Source organism: Rutilus rutilus (genome assembly GCF_951802725.1).
Source record: "Rutilus rutilus genome assembly, chromosome: 15".
Taxonomy (NCBI): Eukaryota; Metazoa; Chordata; class Actinopteri; order Cypriniformes; family Leuciscidae; genus Rutilus; species Rutilus rutilus.
Genome location: NC_140220.1, coordinates 12901985 through 12925708, shown reverse-complemented (window position 1 = coordinate 12925708; position 23724 = coordinate 12901985). Strand labels below are relative to the sequence as shown.

General features: G+C 39.3%; 2 protein-coding genes across 5 annotated transcripts in view; one reads left to right on the top strand and one right to left on the bottom strand.

Moving 5' to 3' along the window:
• prg4b (proteoglycan 4b) overlaps window positions 1-734 on the top strand; it is a 6016-nt gene extending 5282 nt beyond the window's left edge. For both annotated transcript variants that reach the window (XM_084433226.1, XM_084433225.1), the window contains one exon: window positions 427-734. In XM_084433226.1, the coding sequence (XP_084289352.1) occupies window positions 427-545 (119 nt within the window). In that variant the 3' untranslated portion in view covers window positions 546-734. The remainder of the gene's footprint in view (window positions 1-426) is intronic.
• Window positions 638-23724, bottom strand: tprb (translocated promoter region b, nuclear basket protein). Of its 3 annotated transcripts, none has more exons than XM_084433222.1 (50): window positions 23533-23724; window positions 23176-23280; window positions 23020-23093; window positions 22833-22929; window positions 22214-22317; window positions 21823-21987; window positions 21613-21705; window positions 21445-21525; window positions 21212-21299; window positions 20393-20533; window positions 19508-19602; window positions 19207-19404; window positions 18994-19101; window positions 17620-17849; window positions 17371-17531; window positions 17068-17210; window positions 16700-16848; window positions 16435-16597; window positions 16213-16347; window positions 15969-16109; window positions 15713-15869; window positions 15397-15563; window positions 15092-15244; window positions 11416-11736; window positions 11154-11341; window positions 10588-10735; window positions 10318-10455; window positions 10091-10222; window positions 9876-10006; window positions 9575-9785; window positions 9351-9497; window positions 8702-8900; window positions 8399-8595; window positions 8242-8315; window positions 7925-8121; window positions 7131-7433; window positions 6903-7039; window positions 6701-6781; window positions 6370-6597; window positions 6157-6297; window positions 3478-3565; window positions 3163-3317; window positions 2967-3035; window positions 2777-2865; window positions 2591-2694; window positions 2387-2485; window positions 1433-1586; window positions 1199-1311; window positions 1024-1113; window positions 638-889 (listed from the first exon to the last, which is right to left on the bottom strand). In XM_084433222.1, the coding sequence occupies exons 1-50, from the start codon at window positions 23681-23683 to the stop codon at window positions 846-848; spliced, it is 7077 nt and encodes a 2358-aa protein (XP_084289348.1). In that variant the 5' UTR covers window positions 23684-23724; the 3' UTR covers window positions 638-845. The 3 variants fall into 3 exon arrangements, with proteins under 3 accessions (XP_084289348.1, XP_084289349.1, XP_084289350.1); XM_084433223.1 differs by having other exon boundaries at window positions 2777-2862; XM_084433224.1 differs by lacking the exons at window positions 638-889; window positions 1024-1113; window positions 1199-1311; ... (5 more) ...; window positions 3163-3317; window positions 3478-3565 and adding an exon at window positions 5457-5823.

Here is a 23724-nt window from a genome sequence, read left to right as displayed (position 1 = left end):
AAACTAATGAAAAGCTGTTACTGGACTATGTCCCAGCACTGTTTCCAGTCACATCTAATGAGCTCCTCAACCAGGGTGGAGTTTTGTGAATGTTTATAATTGATCGTATTTGGCAAGCAATACAACTGCAAGACTCACTAGAAAAGTTGCTTGTCTAACTAAATTTTTCAATGAAAGCCAGGCTAATGTAGCTCTTAACCAGTGTTATTTTAGTATTTATATGCTATTGTGATTTTTTTTATATATTTTGAATTTTTTTAATTTAAATTTTAATAAAGCTTTAATTTGTTTTTATTATATTTTCTATCAATTGTAATTAATTGGCATGGACTTTTTTTTTTTTCATAAGTTTTTCATATTTTAGCTTCATTTCAATTACCAAAAAACACTGTGTTTATTACATATTTGTGTTCTTGTCTTTCACAGGAAAGTATTACAGCATGAAAATGGAAAGAGAAAAACCAGTGATCTTAAAACCTGCTGCACGTCCAAAGGAAAACTCAGCAAGCAGCTTCTTCAAATGCCAAGAAACTCAGAAAAAATGAGTCATTCATCTCTTTAACTCATACCATATACAGTGATTTTAGATTTCTAGTGATGCCCTTGTCTTATGTGCAGTGGAAAAACAGCCTAAGAATTTCCTTTCCAAAACAATTTTATTGTACGGATGTAAAATCATTAAAATAACAATGATGGATTGCCCAAAGCATTAAACTAACAAACAACAATTATAATACTTTGACTGAATCCTTGAAATGGAACAAATGTAAGGCTGTGTTCTTTTGGAACTATTAGTTCAGAATGCGTCACTCCACAACTAGAACGACGACTTTTGGGAGTTTGCTTCACCTGGCAAAACGGCCCCTCACTCCCATGACGCCTTGTCCACCTACAGCAAGAAAGATGTCAATTACACATGATCATGTTAAATCTTACTGTGTTAATACATCTGGGTTAAAATGAGAAGAAATAAAAATATAATTTGCCACAGTTGGAGAAACTAAAAATGGTACATATTCTTACCCCTCTTTACAAAGCTCCTAGAACCACGACCACTAGTCCATTGTCTGCTAGACCCTGTTCTGGCTTTAGGAGGCTGAGAGCTGCTTGTGTCTGAAAGAGAAAAAAAAGACAGTTTGTAAATCCGCAATGAGATATTTGAGGCGGTCTGCATACATTTAAGTGTGCTTGTGTGTACCTGCAGAACTAGATGAAGGTTCCTGGCTTGTGGAAGGCAGACTAGACTCATCTGATGTCTGGGCTGGTTCCTCTGCCTCAGTCTGTGACACAGCCTCAAGTGAAGCTTCAGTACTGTACAAACATTATTCAGACACAATTATGGAGTCCATGATCTCTCAAACTCCTTATGGCACAAGAATGAAAGGAAGTTGTCAATGTGTTTGCGCAGGTAGATTTAAGGGCTCGCACTCACCTGTCTCCTGCGTCCATGAACATGTCGTCTCTCTCCTCCATCCCACTAGTGCCTGCAGGAGCGCTGAGGCCTGGTGTGGAGGTGCTCACCGTGGGCACAGACTGAGAAGCAAGCTCATTTGCTTCAGATGGCACAGTCTCTGATAAAATTGTCACTGAATATAAAAAAAAAAGCTGATTTAACTGATTATAAAGTGGTACAGCAATGAGAATTAGGTATAAAAAGATGAAGAATATTGAAATGATCAATCATTTTGACTTGTGTCATCAATTTTGGAAAGTGCAGCAACAGTGGCCATTGCATAATCCTGCACTTTTCCAGATTTTTTTCAAATAGGAAATTTCCAAGAGATCTTACATTTAGATTTGTATTATGTGTATATATTCAAATGTTTATATACACGTTTCTGAAAGAAGTCTCTTAGGCTTACCCGTGTTGCATTATTTGATCAGAAAATACAGTAAAAATGTAATAACATAATATTGTGAAATATTACAATGTAAAATAACATTTTGATTCCTGTGATGGCAAAGCTGAATTTTCAGCATCATTAATCCAGTCCTCAGTGTCACATGATCCTTCAGAAATCATTCTAATATGCTGATTTGGTGCTCTTGCAGCTTAATATTGTTGTGAAAACTTTGATACTTTCAAGATTCTTTGATAAATGGAAAGTTCAACAAAAAGCCTTTATTTATAAGAATAACATTTTCTGTAACATTATAAATGTCTTTACTGTCACATTTGATCTATTTAATGCATCCTTACTAAATAAAAGTATCAATCTCTTAATAATAAAAAAAAAAACATCAGTTCGAAAAACCCATACCAGTCAACCCCTATTGTGAACATTAATTTCAATTAAAGAGGAGTTGTCAATGAAACAGTATGACAGAGTCACAATGCTGCAGATATCATAAGAACCCAAAAAAGGATGCGTGATTTTGTACATACCAGGAGCAGCGATCTGTAGTGGGGTTGTGGGCACACTGCGGCCCCCTGACTCCTCCTCATGAGCTCCAAGGAAAACCGAACTATCATACATGCCTAAACCTGCAAAACACAGAAGACACCATAAAAAACTAACCAATATTTGACAGAAAAAGCAGTTAATGAATAGTTCTTTCAGATTCAACAACATAAGGTAATGCATGCCACCTTGTGAGGGCAGCTGGACAAGGTCTGAGTGAGAGGAGCTGGTCTGTGGGAGGTCATCTGAAGGACCGAATCGGAATCGTGATACGCCGGCGACCTGTGGAGAACTTTGTACAACAACAGAAAAGAAATCAGTCATGTTGCAAGAAACAAACAAACATAGCAAAGTGTAAAAACAAGGAAACGCACTGGATTGCTTCAGCAAATCCATCCGAACGAGGAGGAATGAGTGTAGGGGTACTGGGAACCATCCTGTCGTCGTCCTCAAAGAAATGCTGCTGATGTGAAACAGGAAAACGATGATACTGGGATTTAACGGCAAGCATTCAAGCTCAGGTGCAAACCACACAATCAAACCAAGTCCTAAAAGGCGACTCACTGCACTACTGGCCATTCCAGAGGTCAGCTGAAGGCCTCGTCCCACTGACTGCCGACGAACTGGGAGACGCTGCAGACACATGCAAGTTATTATTTTTTTTCAACGCACACTCCAGGCAAAGCCTAACAACAGCAAACCATGAAAAAAAAAAAAAGAGTTCCTCAGGCTATGCCATGCAGTACACTTTTACACACACCTGGACTTGAGCAGGAGGTCCCAACTCCTGAGCAGGCTGGGCCAAGATGTTAAGTCGAGGTGGCAGAGGATGTTGAGGTCTCCTGGGTGATTGTGGAGGTCGAGGGGCAGAGCTGGTGACAGGTGCATCAAACACATCCAATGTGCTCGTTTCAACTGAGACGTCACATGTAGATGAATGGAAAAGAGAAGGCGCTTTTAAAACACCAACCAACAACTGACTTTCTGAAGCTTGAAAGCCTCAATCCCATTCAAAGTAATTGCATGGAAAAGATCCTTTCAGACAGATGGTTAGGTCACAGTCATGCTGACTTACAGCTCTGAGAATCTGCCATGCGTTGGGTGGAGTCTGTCGCTCCAAGACTTTCCTCTGTCTCAGTGCCTGGATCTGTGGCATCAGGGCCCTTGGAAAGGATCATGTGGAACGTAGAGGGGGAGGAAGAACATTTCTAGTTAATTTCCTGAGCATTACATTTTGATTCAACATACGCACAAAGAACGTTTGTCCCAAGCTATATTTAGTAGAATGGGTTTAAACATTTTTATTAGCATTAAAGATGTGCACAGTCAAACTGAGCCTGTTGTGCCAGCTACATAAACATACATTGCATAATGACGAGTTACGGCTGGATCATTAAAATGGCATGAGCTAGCTTATACAGACCTCTCTGATGTTAAGTCCAAATGTAGGTGTTTATGCTGCACAAAAAAACAATTGTGTGTACTAGGGCTGGGTAATGGGAAGAGAAATTTACTGAACATCAATTCATAGATATCCATTGACATAAGTTTTACCACAAAAAAAAAAACAATTAATTATTATGACTAATTATTCTCATTTTCCAACTGATAAGTAGATTTTTTTTTCCTTAACTAATTCATTTAGAGATATACACTACCATTAAAAAGTTTGGGGTGAGTGACGTTTTTTTGGAAAGAAATTAACACTTTTATTCAGCAAGGATGTATTCAATTGATCAAAAGTAACAGTAAAGACATTTATAATGCAACAAAAGATTTCCATTTCAAATAAATGCTGTTTTCATATAAATTAAGCAGCAAATGAAAACTAGAAATGTTTCTTGAACATCAAATCAGTATATTAGAATGATTTCTGAAGGATCATTCGAGACTGGAGAAATGATGCTGAAATTTCAGTAAGCTACATTTTAAAATATATTAAACAATTTTTCTTCAAATTGTCATTTCACAATACTGACAATTTTGCTGTATTTTTGATCAAATAAATGCAGCCAAAAAAAAATAAAAAACTTAAGTTGCATATAAAATCACATTTTGTTATTACATTCAGAAATAATGTATAGGGAGGGGCCTACCGGTAAAAAAAGCTAACAGGATTCCTACACATTTTCCATTTCAAAACTTTTCCAAACTCAAATTTCCAAACCTATCTGTATATTTTTTGAGACCACAATTAACAAATGTTTTATACAGCATTGGTTTCAGCATTATGTTTGGTATATAGTAGTCACATTTAAATATTTTGATTCTTTTTTTTTCTGTGATAACATTAGTGAAATTTTATATCCTGCATATTCATATCTGACACACATTAGTGTGATATTGATCACCAAACAGCAAAGTATAGTCTGGTTTCAGTGCCACACACACAAATTCGTTTAGTGACGTTCAAAACAGACTTGCTTGAGACAATGTCTCAATGAAAACATGTGCCTTAAATTAATTTTGTTGTTCGACAATTACAAAACAATCACTCAACTTTTGCCATGACTCTGCTTGCATAATACATTTATTTTTAGAAAACTGAATAGGGGCAATAGTCTCGCAATTTTTCCATACTTATCCAGACCTGGAAATATAGCTATAGGCTATTTTAGTTCCCCTTTCTCCACAACAAATCTTTTAAAACAGAACAAGAATGAAAAATAAAAGTATCTATATAAACGTTGAGCCAAAACACATTAATTTAAGTGAAACTGAAAACTGCCCTACCTCTCTCATTCGCAATGAATTTGGATGCTAAACTAGTATTTACTATGGCTTTGTACCTCCAATATCCAATATTAACGTAAAACATTATCCTACACATGTGCAAAAAAGTGTTTGGCTTAACGCCACAGATTCTACTACAGACTATTTAAATTGAGCAGTGCAACTTATTTTATTTTGATAATGAACAGGCTGCGATGTCAAGTTAGCAATGCTAGAACTGCTATGTGGTGTGTGTGAGAACGAGTCGTCTGCGTGATCTCTTGAAATGTTTCCTTAAAACAGCGGAATCATTATGGTCATACAGATAAGAGTAAGACAAACTGTAAAGAGTCTACTTTTATTTGTGTACACTCAACAATATAAACAAAACATTGTGCTTTTTTAAAATAAAGAAAACAAACAGGATGCTGCTTTCTGCCGTCTCGGTTTCCTTTCCGTGAACTTGTTTTTGGAGTGAGTCACAAAAATCAGCAGAAACTTGCCATATACTACTTGTCGCACAGTTTTTTCTTTTGTTCTGTAAATCTGTAAATTTTTTAAGTGACATTTGTTGCGCATTTACTCATTTTATATATATAATTTTATTCTGTTTTTCTCCGTTCACAGAAGCGCTGCAGGTGCGTGATGTGACGATGAATCCTCATGTTCTGTTGTTTATGCTGCTATTTGTGCATGTAAAACTAAACCCCTGGAAAACAAATTTTTATATTTTTAATGGGTCAGACACTTATCCATTCTGAATTTATTTAATTCTAATTTAACAATCTTGTCAGTTAACAAGCTTCGGTTGTCGGTTTCTATGCATGATACATACAACATATGCTATATAGGTAATTCAGACTGAAAAATACAATGTATTAATAAAACTACACTTAAAGATGTTTCTTTGAATTTCTTTTGATTTTAATTCTACTTTTTAAAATTTTAATTACAATTCTGCATAATGTTTGCTACCTCAAGTTAAATTCAGGAATTGATATTCTCAGCTGAATTCTGATTGGTGCACATCTCTGCTTTGTACCTCTGTGTCGTCTCCCTCGTAGACCTCATTGCCATCTCTGCTGCCCTCTTCGTTGCTCTCTTCTCCCTCTTCCCCAATCCCGCCATCCTCCTCATCATCATCCTCTTCCTCCTCCTCTTCCTCATCCTCCTCCTCATAATCCTAAAGTGGGTAAAACAGTTCATATAACAGAATCAAACATCACTTCATTTCAGCAGCGGTGCAACTACAAACCTGCTCTTCTTCCTCTTCCTCTTCCTCCTCCTCCTCCTCCGATTCATCTTCGTGGTCTCCCTCACTATCTGTGTCACTAACAATGACTATGACGTGGTGATCGGGCTCGTCCGGGCTTCGATGGGTGTCAGAGGAATGAGGCAGAAGTCGATCTCCAGGCACAGACTGAGATGGTCCTGGTTCCTCATCCATCTCCTCCAAAGTCAAAGTAGAGTAGTTCTCCAACTCCTTCAAACAGACATGCATTTGAAACACCAATTTCTGTTGGTTTCATACTTCTACTCTGTCTGAAAAAAAACAGGAAGTTCTACACACATCCTTCTGTTATTACCTGTCCAGCATCAGGAGCCTCCTGGTTGTCACCCGGTACAACGCTTTCAGCCTCAGTGCTGTCCTCAGCCAACATCTCTTCCTGCAGTGCATATTTTATGTTATTTTATGTTGCACACAGTCTTGACTTTAAAGCAAAAAAAAAAAAAAAAAATGGCGGCAGCTGGTTGGTATAATATAATAAACTTAGTTATAAACCTCACCTCCACCCTATGAATGCGGACCCTCTTGCAAATGGGAGAGTCACTGGGCTCATCCTGGGACTGTGTGTCAGCAGACATGCCCTCTTGTTCCTCTTCACGGGCGCGTTTGCTCAAGGCATTACTAGGAGACGCAGTCACTACAGCAGGAGGACAAAGAGCTCATCTGTAGAGTGAAGTTCCATGACAAAAGAGTTCAGCTAATCTGGTTGAATTTATAATTGACATTACCTGCACTGGCACTGCTTGTGCTAGCGGTGGCACTCCACAGCCCCGAGGATGTAGAAAGAGGCCTGTCTAACTGTGAGGTTGGGAGCATTACAGCAGTTGGAGGTTCCTGATTGGATGGTTCAGCAGGGGGTTGGGTTTGTTGTTGAGTGGGCTGAATGAACGCAGTGGCTTGGCTCTGCTGTTGGACATTCAGCAGAGGTTGAGCCAGGTTGGTCTGAACATTAGGGCTGGTGGACCGCACTGAACCGCTGGCACTGCCATAGACAGTCATATGCTCTAGCGGGCTCTCAGATGACTGCATGGCTGCAGGGTCAAAGAAAAAATTTATTTGTACAGTGTTAACTAAAACTATTAAAAATATTTTTTCTTAATGTAAATAAAGCAGAAATAAAAAATAAAAATTAAATAAAAAAAACTTAAACCTAATATTACTAAAACAAAAATAAAAATAATAGCACAAAAATAAAAGCACAAAGTGACTAATTAAACTTGAAATTTGTTTTGAATTTAACATCATACTATTATAATTTTTAGGTAAACTTAAAATAAAAAAAAATCTGAAATATTAAAGTTTAATAATTTGTGCATTCGCAATTTATTTTTAATGTCTACATAGTTTTAATTTAGTTTGAGTTAATCGGAAATGTTGGCTTAAATGGAAATGTTGAAATAAAACTAGTTTTTATATATATATATATATATTTATTTATATTTATATTTATTTCAGTTTGTGTTTAACTTCGTAAAATTTCATAAACAATAACAACCCTAGTCCAAAACAACCTAACACTTACGCTCTTGGCTCTCCACCTGCGTGGTGGGCATGACTGTGGCAGTGGGTGTAGGAGTGGGCACTGGGGCAGGAGTAATCATAGGTTTGATGCTGGCCCTTGGGGTGGATTTGTTTCCTGGGATGGCTGGAGGCTTGCTGGGGGTTGCCGCCAGTGGTGTGGGCTTTATGTTAGCAGTTGGAGGCTCTGAAGTGCTTGCACTATCAAAGGGACATAAAGAGGATGTAGAGTGGCTTGGCTGGAACCATTTTTGAAAATATGACAGCAACTATGAATAAAATTTGCAGGTTAATGTATAGTGCCCCCTAAAAATACTGTACCTTCCTCTATCTGCCACTGGTGTGGACTTGAGAGAGATCTGTCGCTGTTCTGTTGTCCTTTGAGGTTCCTGGGTCTGCAGACAGAAGAAAAACTAGATAAACACTAACACGTAAACTTCAGCTATTGGTTTGCAACTGCACAAACGTGTGGTATTACCTTGCTGGAGCCCTGTTCTGGTTGTTCGTCTCTCTGTTCTCCATGTCTCTCTTGCTGCTCACGGAGATCTCGCAGCTCCCTTTCCTGTCTGTTAAGACGCCCCTCGTACTGAGACTTAAGTGCACTCACTCGTACTTCCAATTCCTCTTTTTGTTGCTTCAGCTCCTCATTTTCTTTCTGAAGCTGACCCTTTACACCTGGAAGTAGACGACAAAAAAATAAATTAATTTAAATTCAGTGTCAAACTACCTGGAACAATTTAAAACAGAAAAATCACTCTTTTAAAACAAGGTCAATTCTTACCACTAAGCTGGCTGATCTTCTGCTTGGCCATTACTATGGCCTTCTTGGTCCTCTCCTCCTTGTCAGTCAGCTGCTGTTTGAGTCGCTCCTCCTGAGAAGATTTATCTTGAAGCTCCTGTCTAAGACGCATTAGCTCCCCCTGAAAGCGAGAGGCCTGTTCCTGTGCACTGCGTGCCTCTGCTTCCCGCTCACCTACAGTCTGCAAAGGGCAACAGAAATCTCACACTATGAGCATCATATTTTCAAAAAGGTACCTAATCATTTCAGTCTGATCTTAAAAGGTTGTGCAGTACGTTTCATTGCAGATTTTTTTGAGATCCAATCACAATGTAATGCAGGTTTTTCAAAGAGACCGATGACGGACATAGGAGCCACACTATATTTCACATGAGAGATAAACTACAAAACAGAGAAGGGTTCAGAGAAAGGGTGGAAAATGGTAATAAATATGAATCACTAAAATATGTATATATTTTTTTTTTATTAAATATTTAAATAAATAAATAATATAAAACCAGTGTAAACAGAGAGGGGGTCAGAGAAAGGGTGGAAAATGGTAATGAATATGAATCACAAAAAAAAAAAATAGTTTAGTTTATAAAATTTTATATTAAACATATTTAAAGGGGCGGGGTAAAGTAATACTTACTCTATTGAGATTCTCCAGATGGCCCTCCAGTTCTCTTGTCCTGTTCTCTGATTGGTTGAGGGACTCTTTGAGGCCCTGAAGTTCTTGAGCAGATGCCTGTTGTGCCTCCTGATCCTGGGCTGGTGCAGATGCAGCAGCGGCTACCAGCTGCAAAAAAACAATTTAATCATATCTCTACTCCAAACACATATTTTCATTTTCTTAAGTCATAAACCCTGTCTCACCTTGTCATATTCAACTTTGAGCTCCTCATACTGGGTTTTATACCGTCGACCAATCTTTTTAACTTGTGTAATGGTTTTTAGTTTCTCCTGGATGTCCAAATTTTTGGCCTCCTGGTCTTTCTTCAGGTTGTCCCTCTCCACCATCACCTTCCCCAGGTTTTCCCTTAGGTTCTGAACCTGAGATTGCAGCATAGTCACAGAGCTACCACTCCTGCAAAGAGCAAGAAAATGTGACATGCATAAAATACAGCAAGACAAGAATAAAAAGTCATTTTTTAAACCTGTGAAATTTTGCTCTAACCTGGCAGCCTCAGATTTGAACCGGCTAGTCTCCTCAACAAGTTGCTGGATGCGTTTGAGATGTGTTTCCCTCTCAGAGTGCATGCGCTTGTACTCCTCTGGGTCAGTGTCTTTCTGCTGGCTTACCAGGTGCTAAACACCACAAGAAAGTATAATCAGGACCCAATCATTTTCAATGACAAATGCATCGTTTTTAATACTTAGAAAAACTTGTACCTGAGTGCGAGCTTTCCAGCGTTTGATGTCTTCTTCCAGAAGCTTCTTCTCTGCCTGTAGCATACCACTCTTCTCACTGAGCTCTGCATTGGACTCCTGCATAGGCAAGATGTCCGACTCCAGTTTACGCACCTGTAAACCATTATGAAATCAACAATTTATATCAATTGCATTCTTACATTTACATATATAATTGTTGGTTATGCATTTTAATAAGGGTGACTTGCCTTGGCTTGAGTATCCTGCAGCTCCTGCTCCAGTTTCTCTTTCTCCTCCCTCAGCATCTTATTTGTCTCCATTAGCACATTCATGGTCTCTGTCTTCTTCATCAGCTCATCATGCTGGGACAAAGTCTTTGCAGTCACCTTTAGACAAATTAACACAGGCTGAGTAACAGGCAAAGGCAAAAGGAAAAAATGGGATCTGGTAACCAAGGCAGTTAACTAGTATAATTGATCAGGAATAAAATAGAATGCATCTTGGTTCTCCAAGCCAACCTGCATCCTCTCTCTCTCTGCACTTAGACTCTCCTGAACATCCTTCAGCTCTCTCTCCAGATGCTCCACTCTCAGCCGGTGCCTCAGACTCTCCCCCTGGACCACCTCAAACCGAGACTCTGCAATCTCCTTCTCCCGTCGCACAAACCTGCAAACCAATGGAGAAAAAGAGACTGCCATGAATGAGAAAGCAAGAGAAATAATCATTTTTTCTTCTCATTTCTACTTTACTCCATCTAATCTATTTTTAACATTTTCTCTGCACAATCAACATTCTAAGGACACACTGGCAAAATGTCATTGGCTAGTAATTTTTGTTTATTCGTTAGACTTTTGTAATAGATATTTCTCATTTTAAACACAGTAAAAATTTATCTTTTCTAAACTTATACTTAGCCTTAATCACTGGTCAGTAAAATGTAAATTTACTAGTCAATGACTAACGACAGACATTTAGCCACCTGGGGCAAAATTTGGTCACATATGTGAGTGATTTACTCGCATTGAAGAGGGTTGACAATAAAATGACTGAAATTCCTTGGATGGGTCAAAAGACAGACATTCACCTGAGTATTTCCAGGAGCTGATCCTGAGACTTCCCCTCCTCAGTCAGAGAGACATTCAGTGGACTCTCATTGGCGGCTCGCTGCAGCTGACTGGCCATCTGTCCACTCAGAGTCTGTATCTGCTCATGGAGGAGTGTGTTCTGCCTCTGCAGATCTTCACAGCGAGACTCTAACTTACACTGCTCCTCCTGATGTGGAGAGAAAATAAAATGAGTAAATGCTATTAATACTTCTATGACAGGCTTTTTTGCCATTCCTTTACCTTGAGAATCTTTTCTTGCTCTTCCCAGGAGACACGAGCCTCCAGCAGCTGTGCGCTGGTGCTCTGAACTTTCTCCTCCAGCTGCTGTCTGACAAGAGTCACCTGCTGAGCCTGAGCTTTGGCAGCCTGCAGTGCTTCCACGTCGGCCGCATGCAACAACATCTCCCTCTCATATTTATCCTGCGCCTCAGCTGCCATCTTAGCCTGCTGCTGACTGTCCAGGATAGCCTGCTGCTCCTGTGCAGCAGCAACAGAAGCTCTCTCCAGGACACTCTTGTGTTCTGCCTGCAGGCTGCTCAGAGACTTCCTCAGCTCGCTCAGCTGGAATAAAGGATTAAGACAAATCAAATTCAGCCTCTTAACACACAATATCATTCACTTAGAACATTGAAGATGAACACAGAATGCAAAACAAACACCCATTCATCAACTTGGCACACCAGGAAAATGACACTGAGCTACAGTAGTCAACATTTGAAGTGGATCAAAACCTTTTCAAAACCTTCAGGGCCCGGTTCACCAAAACGTTCTTATCGCTAAGTAGTTCTTAACCTATTCCTTAACCTCTCTCTTAACGTTATGGCACGATTCCCGACATGTTCGTACGCTACGTATATCTTCTGTAAGTCACACTTTCGGAAGGTTGGTCTGGACCACTCTTAGCTTTACCTTATCACTGTTGCAGGTCTATACGAATATAATTCTGAAGTTTTAATACACCCAGACAGTATTCAATTAGGCTAATTCAAGTGTTTTCATGCAAAGAATAAAATTGTCATTACACTGATTGTTGTTAGATTTTTTATTATATTATTATACAATATTATTAATTTAATTAAAAAGCACTTTTAAAGGCCAGTGAAAGCATAGGCTACTGTCAGTTAAGTCCTATTCGGACGCTAATATTGTTTCTCATGGGCTTGTATGGTATTTTAAACATTTATAGGGGCGAGTCTGTGATTTTAGTGCCGTCCGAATCCATAATATCAGTGTTTTTTCTCACCCAACCCGCATAAAAATCCCTGGCCAAATTAGTACCTACTGTTTTTTGACAAACAGGTCATGTGGTAATTTAATTGCCGTCTGAATCCACATCTCTGAGTTTACAAGAGGAGATTCAAAATCCACTGTTTAAACCCTTTTTGATCACTGCCGAGCACCGAGATGTAGGCCTACACTTTTATTACTGAAATGCTGGAAAGTATTTCCAAGAACAATATTTCATCGCAGCTCCACCTCAGCGAACAAAAATGGGAAAGAGAAGAAAGCACGTACAAATTTGAAATGGTTATTATGGCAGCAATATATGATACACTTTAAAAATATGTAGGCTAGGCTATTATAGGTTATTATACAGGGTGGGCCATTTATATGGATACACCGTAATAACATGGGAATGGTTGGTGATATTAAAGTCCTGTTTGTGGCACATTAGTATATGTGAGGGGGCAAACTCCTCAAGATGGGTGGTGACCATGGTGGCCATTTAGAAGTCGGCCATCTTGGATACAACTTTTGTTTTTTCAATAGGAAGAGGGCCAAGAGTGGTCATCTGAAGGCAATTGTCTATGGTGTGAAGATACGAGATGTGCAGCACCTGAAACTACGGATACTGGATGCCTGTGCTGGCATTTCTCCTGCGGTGTTGCTATCAGTGTGTGAAGAGTGGGAGAACAGGGTTGCATTGACAATCCAACACAATGGGCAGCACATTGAACACATTTTATAAGTGGTCAGAAACTTGTAAATAACTCATGAACGAATAAAGTTATGTTGAAACCAAGCACACCATTGTTTTTCTTGTGACATTACCAATAAGTTTGATGTGTCACATGGCCCTCTTCCTATTGAAAAAACAAAAGTTGTATCCAAGATGGCCGACTTCTAAATGGCCACCATGGTCACCACCCATCTTGAGGAGTTTGCCCCCTCACATATACTAATGTGCCACAAACGGGACTTTAATATCACCAACCATTCCCATGTTATTACGGTGTATCCATTTAAATGGCCCACCCTGTAGTTTGGATTCTTTTTTATAATATCCCATGAGTCCTAATAAATGCAATTTCAACTATTTCTGAAGTGCTTCTTTTATAAAGAACACCGCTTTCTCACATAAACAGCCTCTGCTCGAGAGAATTATTGATTCTCAAGCCATCGATATCAACCAATTTAGCACCATCGCCACGGACAGCACCCGGTAACGTCGCACGTATGAAGGTATATCTTAAGCAGCTTCCTAAGGTATGGTTCGGGGAACACACTTAGGAACATAAACAACTTTGGTAAGATATATCTTTCGAGTCTTCTTAGCGCGCAAAGAGTGAGCATTATCGGGGAACCGGGCCCTGATCCACTTCAAATGTTGACTACTGTACATCAGGGGATTTTAATCTTTTGGATGCCACAAAAATCCAAATATGATCATCCTTCATGTGAGGGACTGCCATCCTAAAATTTAAAATGCAGCTATATGTATTTTTTTTACATTTTCCTACTCACTATAGTACTGTTAGATGTATTATGCACATTTTTTTATCATTTAAATCAAATTTGTATTTATTTATACACTTTTTTTTTACTAAACTTTTCTATGGACCCCCTAGCACTTCCTTGCAGGCCCCCAGGCCGCAGTTTGAAAACACCTGAACTGCATCATAATTAAATAAATCATGACCGATTTGGTGCAAGATCCCTTGAATAACATACTGTAAGTGGACTGGGTTAGAAAAAAAAAAAAGTAGCTTAAAGGGGGGGGTGAAATGCTATTTCATGCATACTGAGTTTTTTTACACTGTTAAAGAGTTGGATTCCCATGCTAAACATGGACAACGTTTCAAAAAATAAGTTGTACGTTTGATGGAGTATTTCTGTGCCAAAAATACTCCTTCCGGTTTGTCACAAGTTTCGGAAAGTTTTTTTCGAGTGTGATGTCAGATGGGGCGGAATTTCCTTATACGGGTCCTTCTCCCGGAAGGGCGCGCGCGCACCCGTAGACCAGAGCGAGAGAGCGAAAGCAGTACGCCCATCAAAGCGCTGTGCTCGGCTTTAGCACGTCAAAGAAAGTAGTGTGTTTTTGGTTGCCAGGGCAAGACAACCCTGCACAGATTCCCAAAGAACCCAGCGTTAAGGGACCAGTGGATGGAGTTTGTTTTTCCAGAGCATCAACGGAGTTGTGCAAGTGTTCTTGTTTGTTCCCTTCATTTCGACGATGATTGTTTTATAAACAAGGCCCAGTTCGACGCCGTATTTGCAGATCGTCTAATGCTTAAGGATGGAGCAGTCCCAACGATAAAGGTTCACGGTCGTGCGTTGAAACTGCAGGCGGTGAGTAAAACTGCTTCAAATGTCTGTGTTGTTAGCTATCGGCGCGTGTAAGCACAGCAAGTAAACAGTGAACATCGCTCGTGATTCTTTAGCTCCGCCCATACGGCACGCCTCCAGCCACTCGTTTTTTTTCCGGAAAGACTCGGTACAGCCCATCTTTCTTTTATAAATATAATAAAACTAAAGACTTTTTGGAGATATGAAGGATGCAATACTACTCTATAGGTACTCAAGATTAACATGAGATTGACTGAAACTGAGTGTTTCACCCCCCCTTTAAGGCTTTTTAAATCAAAAAGGTTAAGGACCTAGTGAGCAGATAGTAGTAGAGGTGGAAATTCATTACCTCTTGTTCCACAGCAACAACAGCTTTGCTTTTCTCTTCCTGCAAGCTCTGTTTCACCTTGTCCATTTCCAGAAGTTTCTGCTCCAGCTGTTTATACTGCTCCTGAGCCGCCTCCATCTGGGTTTCCACAGATGAACGCACCTGCTCGGTTACCTAAAAGAGGAAAGACAAAGTTAAACTAAGTTAACCCCAATTATTCCTTAAAATGTCCCATGACCAGTTTCTTGTTGTCTTTATTTTTATGGGAGGTAAAGTGTGTTACAGTAGACTGTAGAGCATAGTGATTTTTATCATTTCACACCCACCTGTTTCTCTTTATCCAGGGACTCCTCCAGGCTAAGGCTAATGGCTTTGTACTGCTCCATACTGGCAGTAGTGTTCTTCAGTTGCTCTGCAAGCTCTTCTACCTTGTTCTCAGCCTGCTTCAGCTGGGCACGCAGAGCCTCCATGTCCCCCTCACTGCCCTGCAGGCCTGGAGAGGGGAGGGGTACTTTAGAAGGTGTCTTTTTCCAACAACACTGCTCTGTTTTTCATAGCCTAATGGAATGTTAGGTAAACTAAGCAAAAATAAAATGTAAGAAGTGCTCTGATACCATGTTAATCATGAGCACAGTCTCTCACCTGCATGTACTGTAGGGGAAACCAGCCGGGTCTCCCCACTACTGATCTGAAGCCTAAGGTTGTTAAGCTCAAGTTGGGCAGAACTAAACTGTTCTCTTGTCCTGTGGAGCTGGGCTGTTTGTGTTTCCAGCTTCTTCTTAGCATCCATCAGCTGCATCTGTAATGCAGAAGAATGTCAAAGACAAGCAAATGAGCCAAGATATTCAAGCATGAGGAAATAAGAGAGAAGAGAGAGTGAAAGAGATGTTTCCCTCACGTCTTGATTGCGTGCCAGCAGGTGCTTCTGTTCCACCTCATTCTCGAGTCTTTTCTGGAGCTGAGCAATCTCTCGCTCCTGCTTCTCAATCTGAGCAGTCAGCCGCTGTCTGGTCTCAGTCTCAGAGCGCTCTAGAGTTGCCTGCAAAAATAATTCATAGATGCAACAAGTTCTCAAAACATTCTTTGTAAGACCCAAATGGTCTATACCACAGTTTGAGATGATTCATAAAAGCACTTGTCACCTGTATTGATTTGAGGTTGGTCAGTAGCATGTTCTGACCGAGCTGTTGGGCCTGGAAGATCTCTTTCTCCTGGGTCAGTCTGATCTCCACCATCTTCAGCATGTCTCTCTCTTTACGCAGGTTCGCTGCTTCAGACTGAAACAGAGACACAGACGATTGATTCACTTTAGACTGAACTAACAGTCGTCAGAGAAACCTGCGACTGAGTGTGCAACAACATACCTCAGCAATGGTGAGTTTCTCGGTTGCTGCTCGCCGGTCCTGGGTGAGGGTGTGTATGGTCTGTTCGCTCAGCTGAATTGCTGCAGCCTGTTTCTGAGTCTTCTCATTCAGAGAGGCAATCTCCTTACGGTATCCCTCCACATTATCCTGGAGCATCTCATACCTGACACACACACACACCACAAAGACAAATCAAGGATTCTACATTTTTGTGTGTGGGGTGGGTGAGGGGACATGAGGACCAAAGGACTGTATGACTTGATACCGTTTGGAGGTGAACTCCAGCTGTGTGGAAATCTTGGTGTTTTCAGAGCGAAGTTCAGTTACTTGATCCTGCAGTTTCTCACTTTGCTCAATCAGAGCCTTTTCAGAATCAGTTTTTTCCTTCTTATAGGCCACAAAGATTTCCTGAAGCTGATCAAACACACAAAACATATGATTAAACTATTTTTGTCAAAATTAAAAATTAAAATTAAAGACAGACTAAATGTAAAAACAATACAGATAATAAATTAACACTTTTTTCAGCAAGATGCAATAAAATAAAAAAAGTGACATTAAAGACATCTATAATGTTTAAAAAAAAATTGAAATAAATACCATTCTTTTTTACTTTATACTCAAATAACCCACCTGCTTCAGTGCAGCCTTGGCCTCTACTGACTCAGTGGATTCTATTGCTGTGGCAACCAGTCCTGTAGGGGTGCCTGCAGTAGGTGTGACGGCTGGAGAACGGCGGGGAGTGGAGGTTAGAATAAGCTCCTCAGCAACAGCACCTGTCACAATAAAAGTATATTTAATCATTGTGAAACTTTCACATTAAGGCATCTTGCACTCTCAAATATTCACAAAAAAAATGTAATGATTACGCTGGCGATATATGCAACATTGTGTTGCTTTTCATTTGCCCATATCAATAAACTAAAAAAAAGTTACCCTGTGGAAAGGTGACTCCAGTGGCCTGGGTCAGAAGCATGCGGAACATGTCCCTCTGTCGTGCGACAGCGTCAACCTTCTGCAGGTCCTGAGCTCTCTTTTCCTTCAGCTGCTCCAATTCACGTTGAAGATCCTCGAGATATTTCTCCACCTCACTGCGTCTGAACGCACACTCAGCATTATGCTTTCTCCATCGATATTTAATCAGATTTTTCGGTTGACAGATTCACTTCCATCACACAAACTTACTTCATGGTGTCTACCTCCAACTCATCCTTCTCTTTTGCCTCACTGAGGTCTCTGAGTGCCACTAGGAGTCGCTGGTTCTGCTGTTGTAGCTCTTCAATGCCACGGAAGGTGACCAGGTGCTGAGAAATCACCTCCGAAGTGCTGCTTACATCCGCTGAACACATCTCATCCTCCTCACGCATCACATGGTTACCACGTGCTTCCTCCAGCTCAATGAGGAGGACCCGCACCTGAGATAGTGATGTGAAAACAACAGGATTTTAGATTATTTGGTAACACTTTACAATATTGTCTCATTTATTAATATTAGTTAATGCATTTACTAACACTAACAAAAGTTAATAATTTCTGTAAGAATATATTGTTCATTTTTTATGTTAGTTATTAAAAAAAGTAATATTCATGTTAGTTCACAGTGCATTAACTAATGTTAACAACTTAACAGATAAATGTTTTTATCTTAATGTATTAGTAAATGTTGAAATTATCATTAGAAGGATAGTTCACAAAAAAATGAAAAATCTGTCATTATTTACTACTACCGATTTTTTGATGAACGAAAGTCTCACAGGTTTGAAACGACATGAGTAGTGAACTAACCCTTTAAGCTTAATAAATGCTGTAGAAGTATTGTTCATTGTTAGTTCACGTTAAATAATGTAGTTAACAAATGTTAAAATATGAAACCTTGTGTTATCATTTCTCTCGCATAAGGTATTGATGTCTGAGCTGTGCCATTAAGGCCTGTTCACAGCGATATTCGCCGACGTTTAACGCCTCGTGACTAAACAAAGGGCGCCAATGTGAGTGTGCACACCGACGCGAAAAACGCCACGCGTAAAAGCGTCATTTTAAAAAAAACGCCTCGGGTTCGTTTTTTTGGTTTGACGCGCCGCGTCAAAAACTATCCGACCAATGAGATTGGCGCTTTTGCTCACGTGTCTGGAGCTTCTGAAGTTACAGTAAAACACAACTTGGGGGCGCTCAAACACAAAACGGTCTTGCCGAGCACACATACAGGCGAAGAAGATAGCGTCTACACTGCTGGGAAGAAATAAGACGAGGAAGATGCAAGGCAAGATGAATGTAGAGCTGCTGGCCTCGTTGGTGTCGGAACATAAAGAACTATATGTCAAACGCGACTACAAAAATCTTGATAAAAGAGAACTGTTATGGAGTGGTATTGCAGAGTAACTTTTTCCCACGAACGTTTGACAATCGCGCCATCTAATGTCAGGGAATGAATTTGCATGTTCACTCGGCTCATCGTCAGCGAAAATCGCTTGGGTGTGAACACAAAAAACGCGTTGAAAAACGCTGGCGAATAACGCGCGCCGATATTCGTCCCGGTGTGTAAGGCCCTTTAGACTTTACCTGTTGAGCCATGTCAGCCAGCTGCACCTCAAACCTCTGGTTATCTCTCTCCAACACAGATGCACGTTTGTTGCCTTCATCTGCTTCTTTCTGCAGGCGGTGGACCTCCTGAAACATTCAAGAATAGTCACAGATTTGGTTTCGTAAGTGCAAAACAATCATTATGCAGCATGTATTCGCAGTGTGACATGCAGTAACTGACTCCGTTCTCACCGTGACAGCTTGCTCTAGTTTAGAAGAGAGACTGGAAACAGACTTTTGCATGCGCTCGTACTCCTCTCTCTGTCTTTTCAAGATGGGTGCCTTTGCTTCCATCTCCTGCACAATGTCATCCAGGTACTTGTGCAGTCGTTTGTTCTCTAGTTTCTCCCGTTGTAATTGTTCTTGAGTCTCTACATATGCTGTATATATCTACATAAAAATAGGAGAATGTATATTAACATTTAAAAAGGCTAATAACTTCTGAATATGAACTTTGCTTTGGCATCACATAAATCAGAATGTAGGTCAGCACCTCTGTGAGTTTCATGCCTGGTTTGATTTTAGCAACTGCAGCTGCAGTGGGGGACATCGTTGTCACATGCTCCTCTGAAAGAATTGAAGCAGTTCCTTGAATGGCAAAAAAAAAAAAAAAAAAAAAAAAAAAGTACATGTTAGAGAAGCAGGAATGATATTAGCTAAAGACAAAAATGAAGGAAAACCTGATTTCTGAAAACTTAATTTCCTTGCTTTAAAACATTTAACCATTGAGCTTATGGAGACCTTAATGGTTCACTTTGTTGACAACAGATTTATAAACGATTCTACGAATTTGCAAAGATGGTTGGTACATGTTGTGCACATTATTAGCGACTCAAACACACAGCACTTGCAGAGTAGCATTTACTGTGGATCAAAAAAAAAAAAAAATTACAGTGCTGTAAATGAGCAGAAACATACAGAGTGTCAGACTATACGTTTATAAAATTACATAACAGTTGCGATTTGATGATCAAACCAAACCATATCACATTCTCGTACCATGCATTGTCAATTTATAAAGTTACTAGCAACTGGCAAGTAACACTGTTTCAACGGCAATTTTTACTCGCATTTGGGGCTTTGAAACCAGGCTATGATAAGGGTGTCCCGCAGATTGCACCACAAATTCGTGCAGCTCTGTCAGAAGCAATCCGTGCATGAAATTTATTAGAAATTGTAACATTCTGCAGTTTATTAAGTATGTAAGTTTTTAATCATCATACAGTAACCAGCCTACTCTCCCCACCCAAACCATTTTTTCTCAGATGTATGCAATTCACGTTGTTCATTCTTTTCTGGTTGAAAATATGAAAATCCTTATGAATATGAAAAAATAAAATCCCTGTAGAAGGTAAGGAAATACAGTGGTGATGCAAACCTCTGTGTTTGGTGTCTGACAGCAGCTCATTTGCATTTTCCAACTCTTTCTCCTGGCTGCTTATTTTCTCTTTCAGTTCAGCGATTTCCTTATCCTTACGACCCTCCAGCTCCGCCATCTTTACTTCCAGAGCTTTGTGCGCTATTCAGAGTAGACAGGACATTATAATGGGCATTTGAAGACACAAAAGAATAAAGAATAACATTTGCCATAAAAAAAGATGACTTCCATTGGGGTCAATAGGATTTTTGAAAGAAATAGGATGTTTTTGAAAGAAATCTCTTATGCTCACCAAGGCAAAATGCAATAAAAACAGTAATACTGTGAAATATTATTGCAATATAAAATAACTGTTTTCTGTTTATATATAATTTATTCATGAAAAAGCTGAATTTTCAGCAGCCATTGTTCAGTTTTTATTGTCACATGATTTTCCTTCAGAAAACATTAGAATTGTTTGCTCTGATTTGGTGCGCAAGAAACATTTCTTACTATTATCCATGTTGAAAAGAGTTGTGCTGCTTAATATTTTTGTGGAAACAGTGATGCATTTTTTTAAAGGATGTTTGATAAATAAATTAAAAAAGAACAGCATTTATTTGAAACAGAAATCAATTTAATGCATCCTTGGTGAATAGAAGTGCTAATTTCTTTCAAAAACAAAAAAAATCGTAGACTCCAAACAGTACGGTATTTCACAATTCCTGGATCTACAAAAAAAGATAGGTGTGCAGGCCTGTCGATTATGAGTTTACTGGTCAGAAAGCTGAAAATGTCACATGCATGTTGACAACCATTAGGACCATTAAATTCGCTTACCCTCTCCGGCATCTTTAAGCAGCTTGTGAAGTTCCTCAACAGCTCTGCTGAGCTCCTCACCCTTGGCCTCGGCATCAGATGCAGCTCCCTGTGAATCATCAACAGAACTCCAACAGTAATTCTTAACAATATCATCAAGAATTATATTTGATTTTAAAATGATAAAACATGCTATTCCGATTCAGGCATTCTTTTTATCATACACTTAAATTCTTCAAGCAATTAAAACTTACCTTATACAAATTTGAGAGCTTGATATTGGCATTGAGTTCATTACTGAACTTCTCCTCCAAACTGGCTTGCTGTTCTTTTGCCTAAAAGTACAACATGCCCAATTGATTATGAAGAACTCTAAAACCCCATTCAGCTGATAACTACAGCGATGGATAACATTGTCTAACCTCTCTCATCTTGGTGATCATCTCCTCTGCTTGCCTCTGAAGGTTCTCGTTGGATGCCTTCAGACTGGTCACCTGATCTTTTAGGTGGGTGATCTGCACAGGCATGCAGAGATTAGAACACAGACTAAAAACTTTAACATATTTCAAAGCACATCCGACAAGATAACTTAAAATACATAAAAACAATATATAAAAGGGCTTATACAGTACCTCATCCTCCTTGTTATTAAGGTTGCATTGGAGCTCCAGTATCTCATTGCCTCTCTGCCGGGAAAGAGACAGCAGCTCTTCACTTTTAGCCTTAAGCTCGGTGTTTAGCCAGGTTACTTGACCCTGGAGTAGATCTTTCTCCTGCTCCATTCGCTTCTCTTTATACTGGAAGACAAACAGCATATCAAAAATCATGGTATAAAAATATAAGCTTGTTCTAAAGAAGACAACACTGTTTGAATTCAGACAAATATAGTTGTAAAAACAGTGAATTACAAATGCACGAGCTAGCGTGATAAATCTTCAAAATGTTCAATATTGGTGCAGAAACTGATCCAGGTATTAGATCAATGCATTCCTATAAAAACAGTTCGATTTTTTTCAATCTTACCTTGATTGAGACCTCAGAGGCTTCGGACCCATCTAGTTTTAGTTGAAGCTGCATCCTCTCTGCATTGACTTCCACCAATCTATCATTAAGACGTTTCAGGTCCTCTAAAAAAAAAAGAAAAAAAGAAAAAGAAGAAAATTAGTGTTTTATACAATACTGTTCAGAAAGGACACATTCATTTGTTCAAAAATGACCATACAGAATTTTTTTTCATACATACATTTCTGTTTCAAATAAATGCAGGTCTTCTGAACTTCTATTCAAAGAATTCTGAAAACATGTATTCCATGAAAACACAACTGTTTTCAACACTGATAAAAATACGATTTTTTTTCTTGCGCTCCAAATCAGCATATTAGAATTTCTGAAGGATCATGTGACATTAAAAATGGGATTAATGACTGATGAAAACTAATAAATAATACTTAAATTATTGTAATAATATATCACAAATAATGTTGTTTTACTGTATTCTTTCTTCAAATAAACACAGCCATAAGATACCATTGACCACAACATTTTGGTACGTAAACAAGCTGTCAAGCCCAAACATGAACCTTCTGCTTAACCTGTGAAAATGTATTTTTGAAATGTTCATTATAGAACGCTAATTAAATACCGCTTTGTTGCTCCATCTCCTGGGATCTTCTTTCCAATGTCCGGACAAGCTCTCGTTTTTCCGCCTCAAGCTCATTTTTGGCTTTAGAAAGGTCATTCTGCCCAAAGAAAGCACAATTTCATTATTCTTCAACATCCCAAAATGCAAGAATAGACAGACTTCTCTCTGTTACACAATATTTCGTTACCTGTTGTGATTCTAGTTTCGTGTATGAAGAAGCTTGCTCCTTATTATTCTCTCGTAAGGACTTCAGCTCTTCTTCTGTAAAAGACGTGTAAGTTACAAATACAAAATTAAATCTGGTATTAACCAAAAAAGAGGCATTTGATTACCACCTGCTTACCAAGTTTGCAATAGTCTTGTTGCAGTATCTGATGCTCTTGGGTCTGGGACACAAACTGAGACTGACTCTCAGCGAACTTCTTCTCGATGTCAAAATATTGTTGTTCTATATGAAACAATAACACAACAGAAGGAATAAACACCCATACAAACATACCGTCGCCGGTAATAAATGTAGACAGAAGACATTTCCTGAAAGACTAACATTTATTTAACAAGTTTAACATATGTTCACAACATAAAGTTTGCAGAACAATATGTCCAAGTGGGAAAAACAAAGTTTAAATAAAGATTATAAGACCCAGGCCTCGTTCGTGGCTATGAACTGTTCACATCTATTAAAACAACATAGCCTTACCACTATCGACACGATATTGCTCCTGTTGTGCCTTCAGACAATCAACTTCACCTTGCTGGTCAGAAATGTACTTCTCTAATTTAGTCAATACAGTTTTTTGGAGTTTCGATATCTCCGACCGCTCCAATATTTGCTGCAACACAGCCGCCATTTTTCGTTCCAATGACTCCTCCTCCTCCTCCGCGTCACACG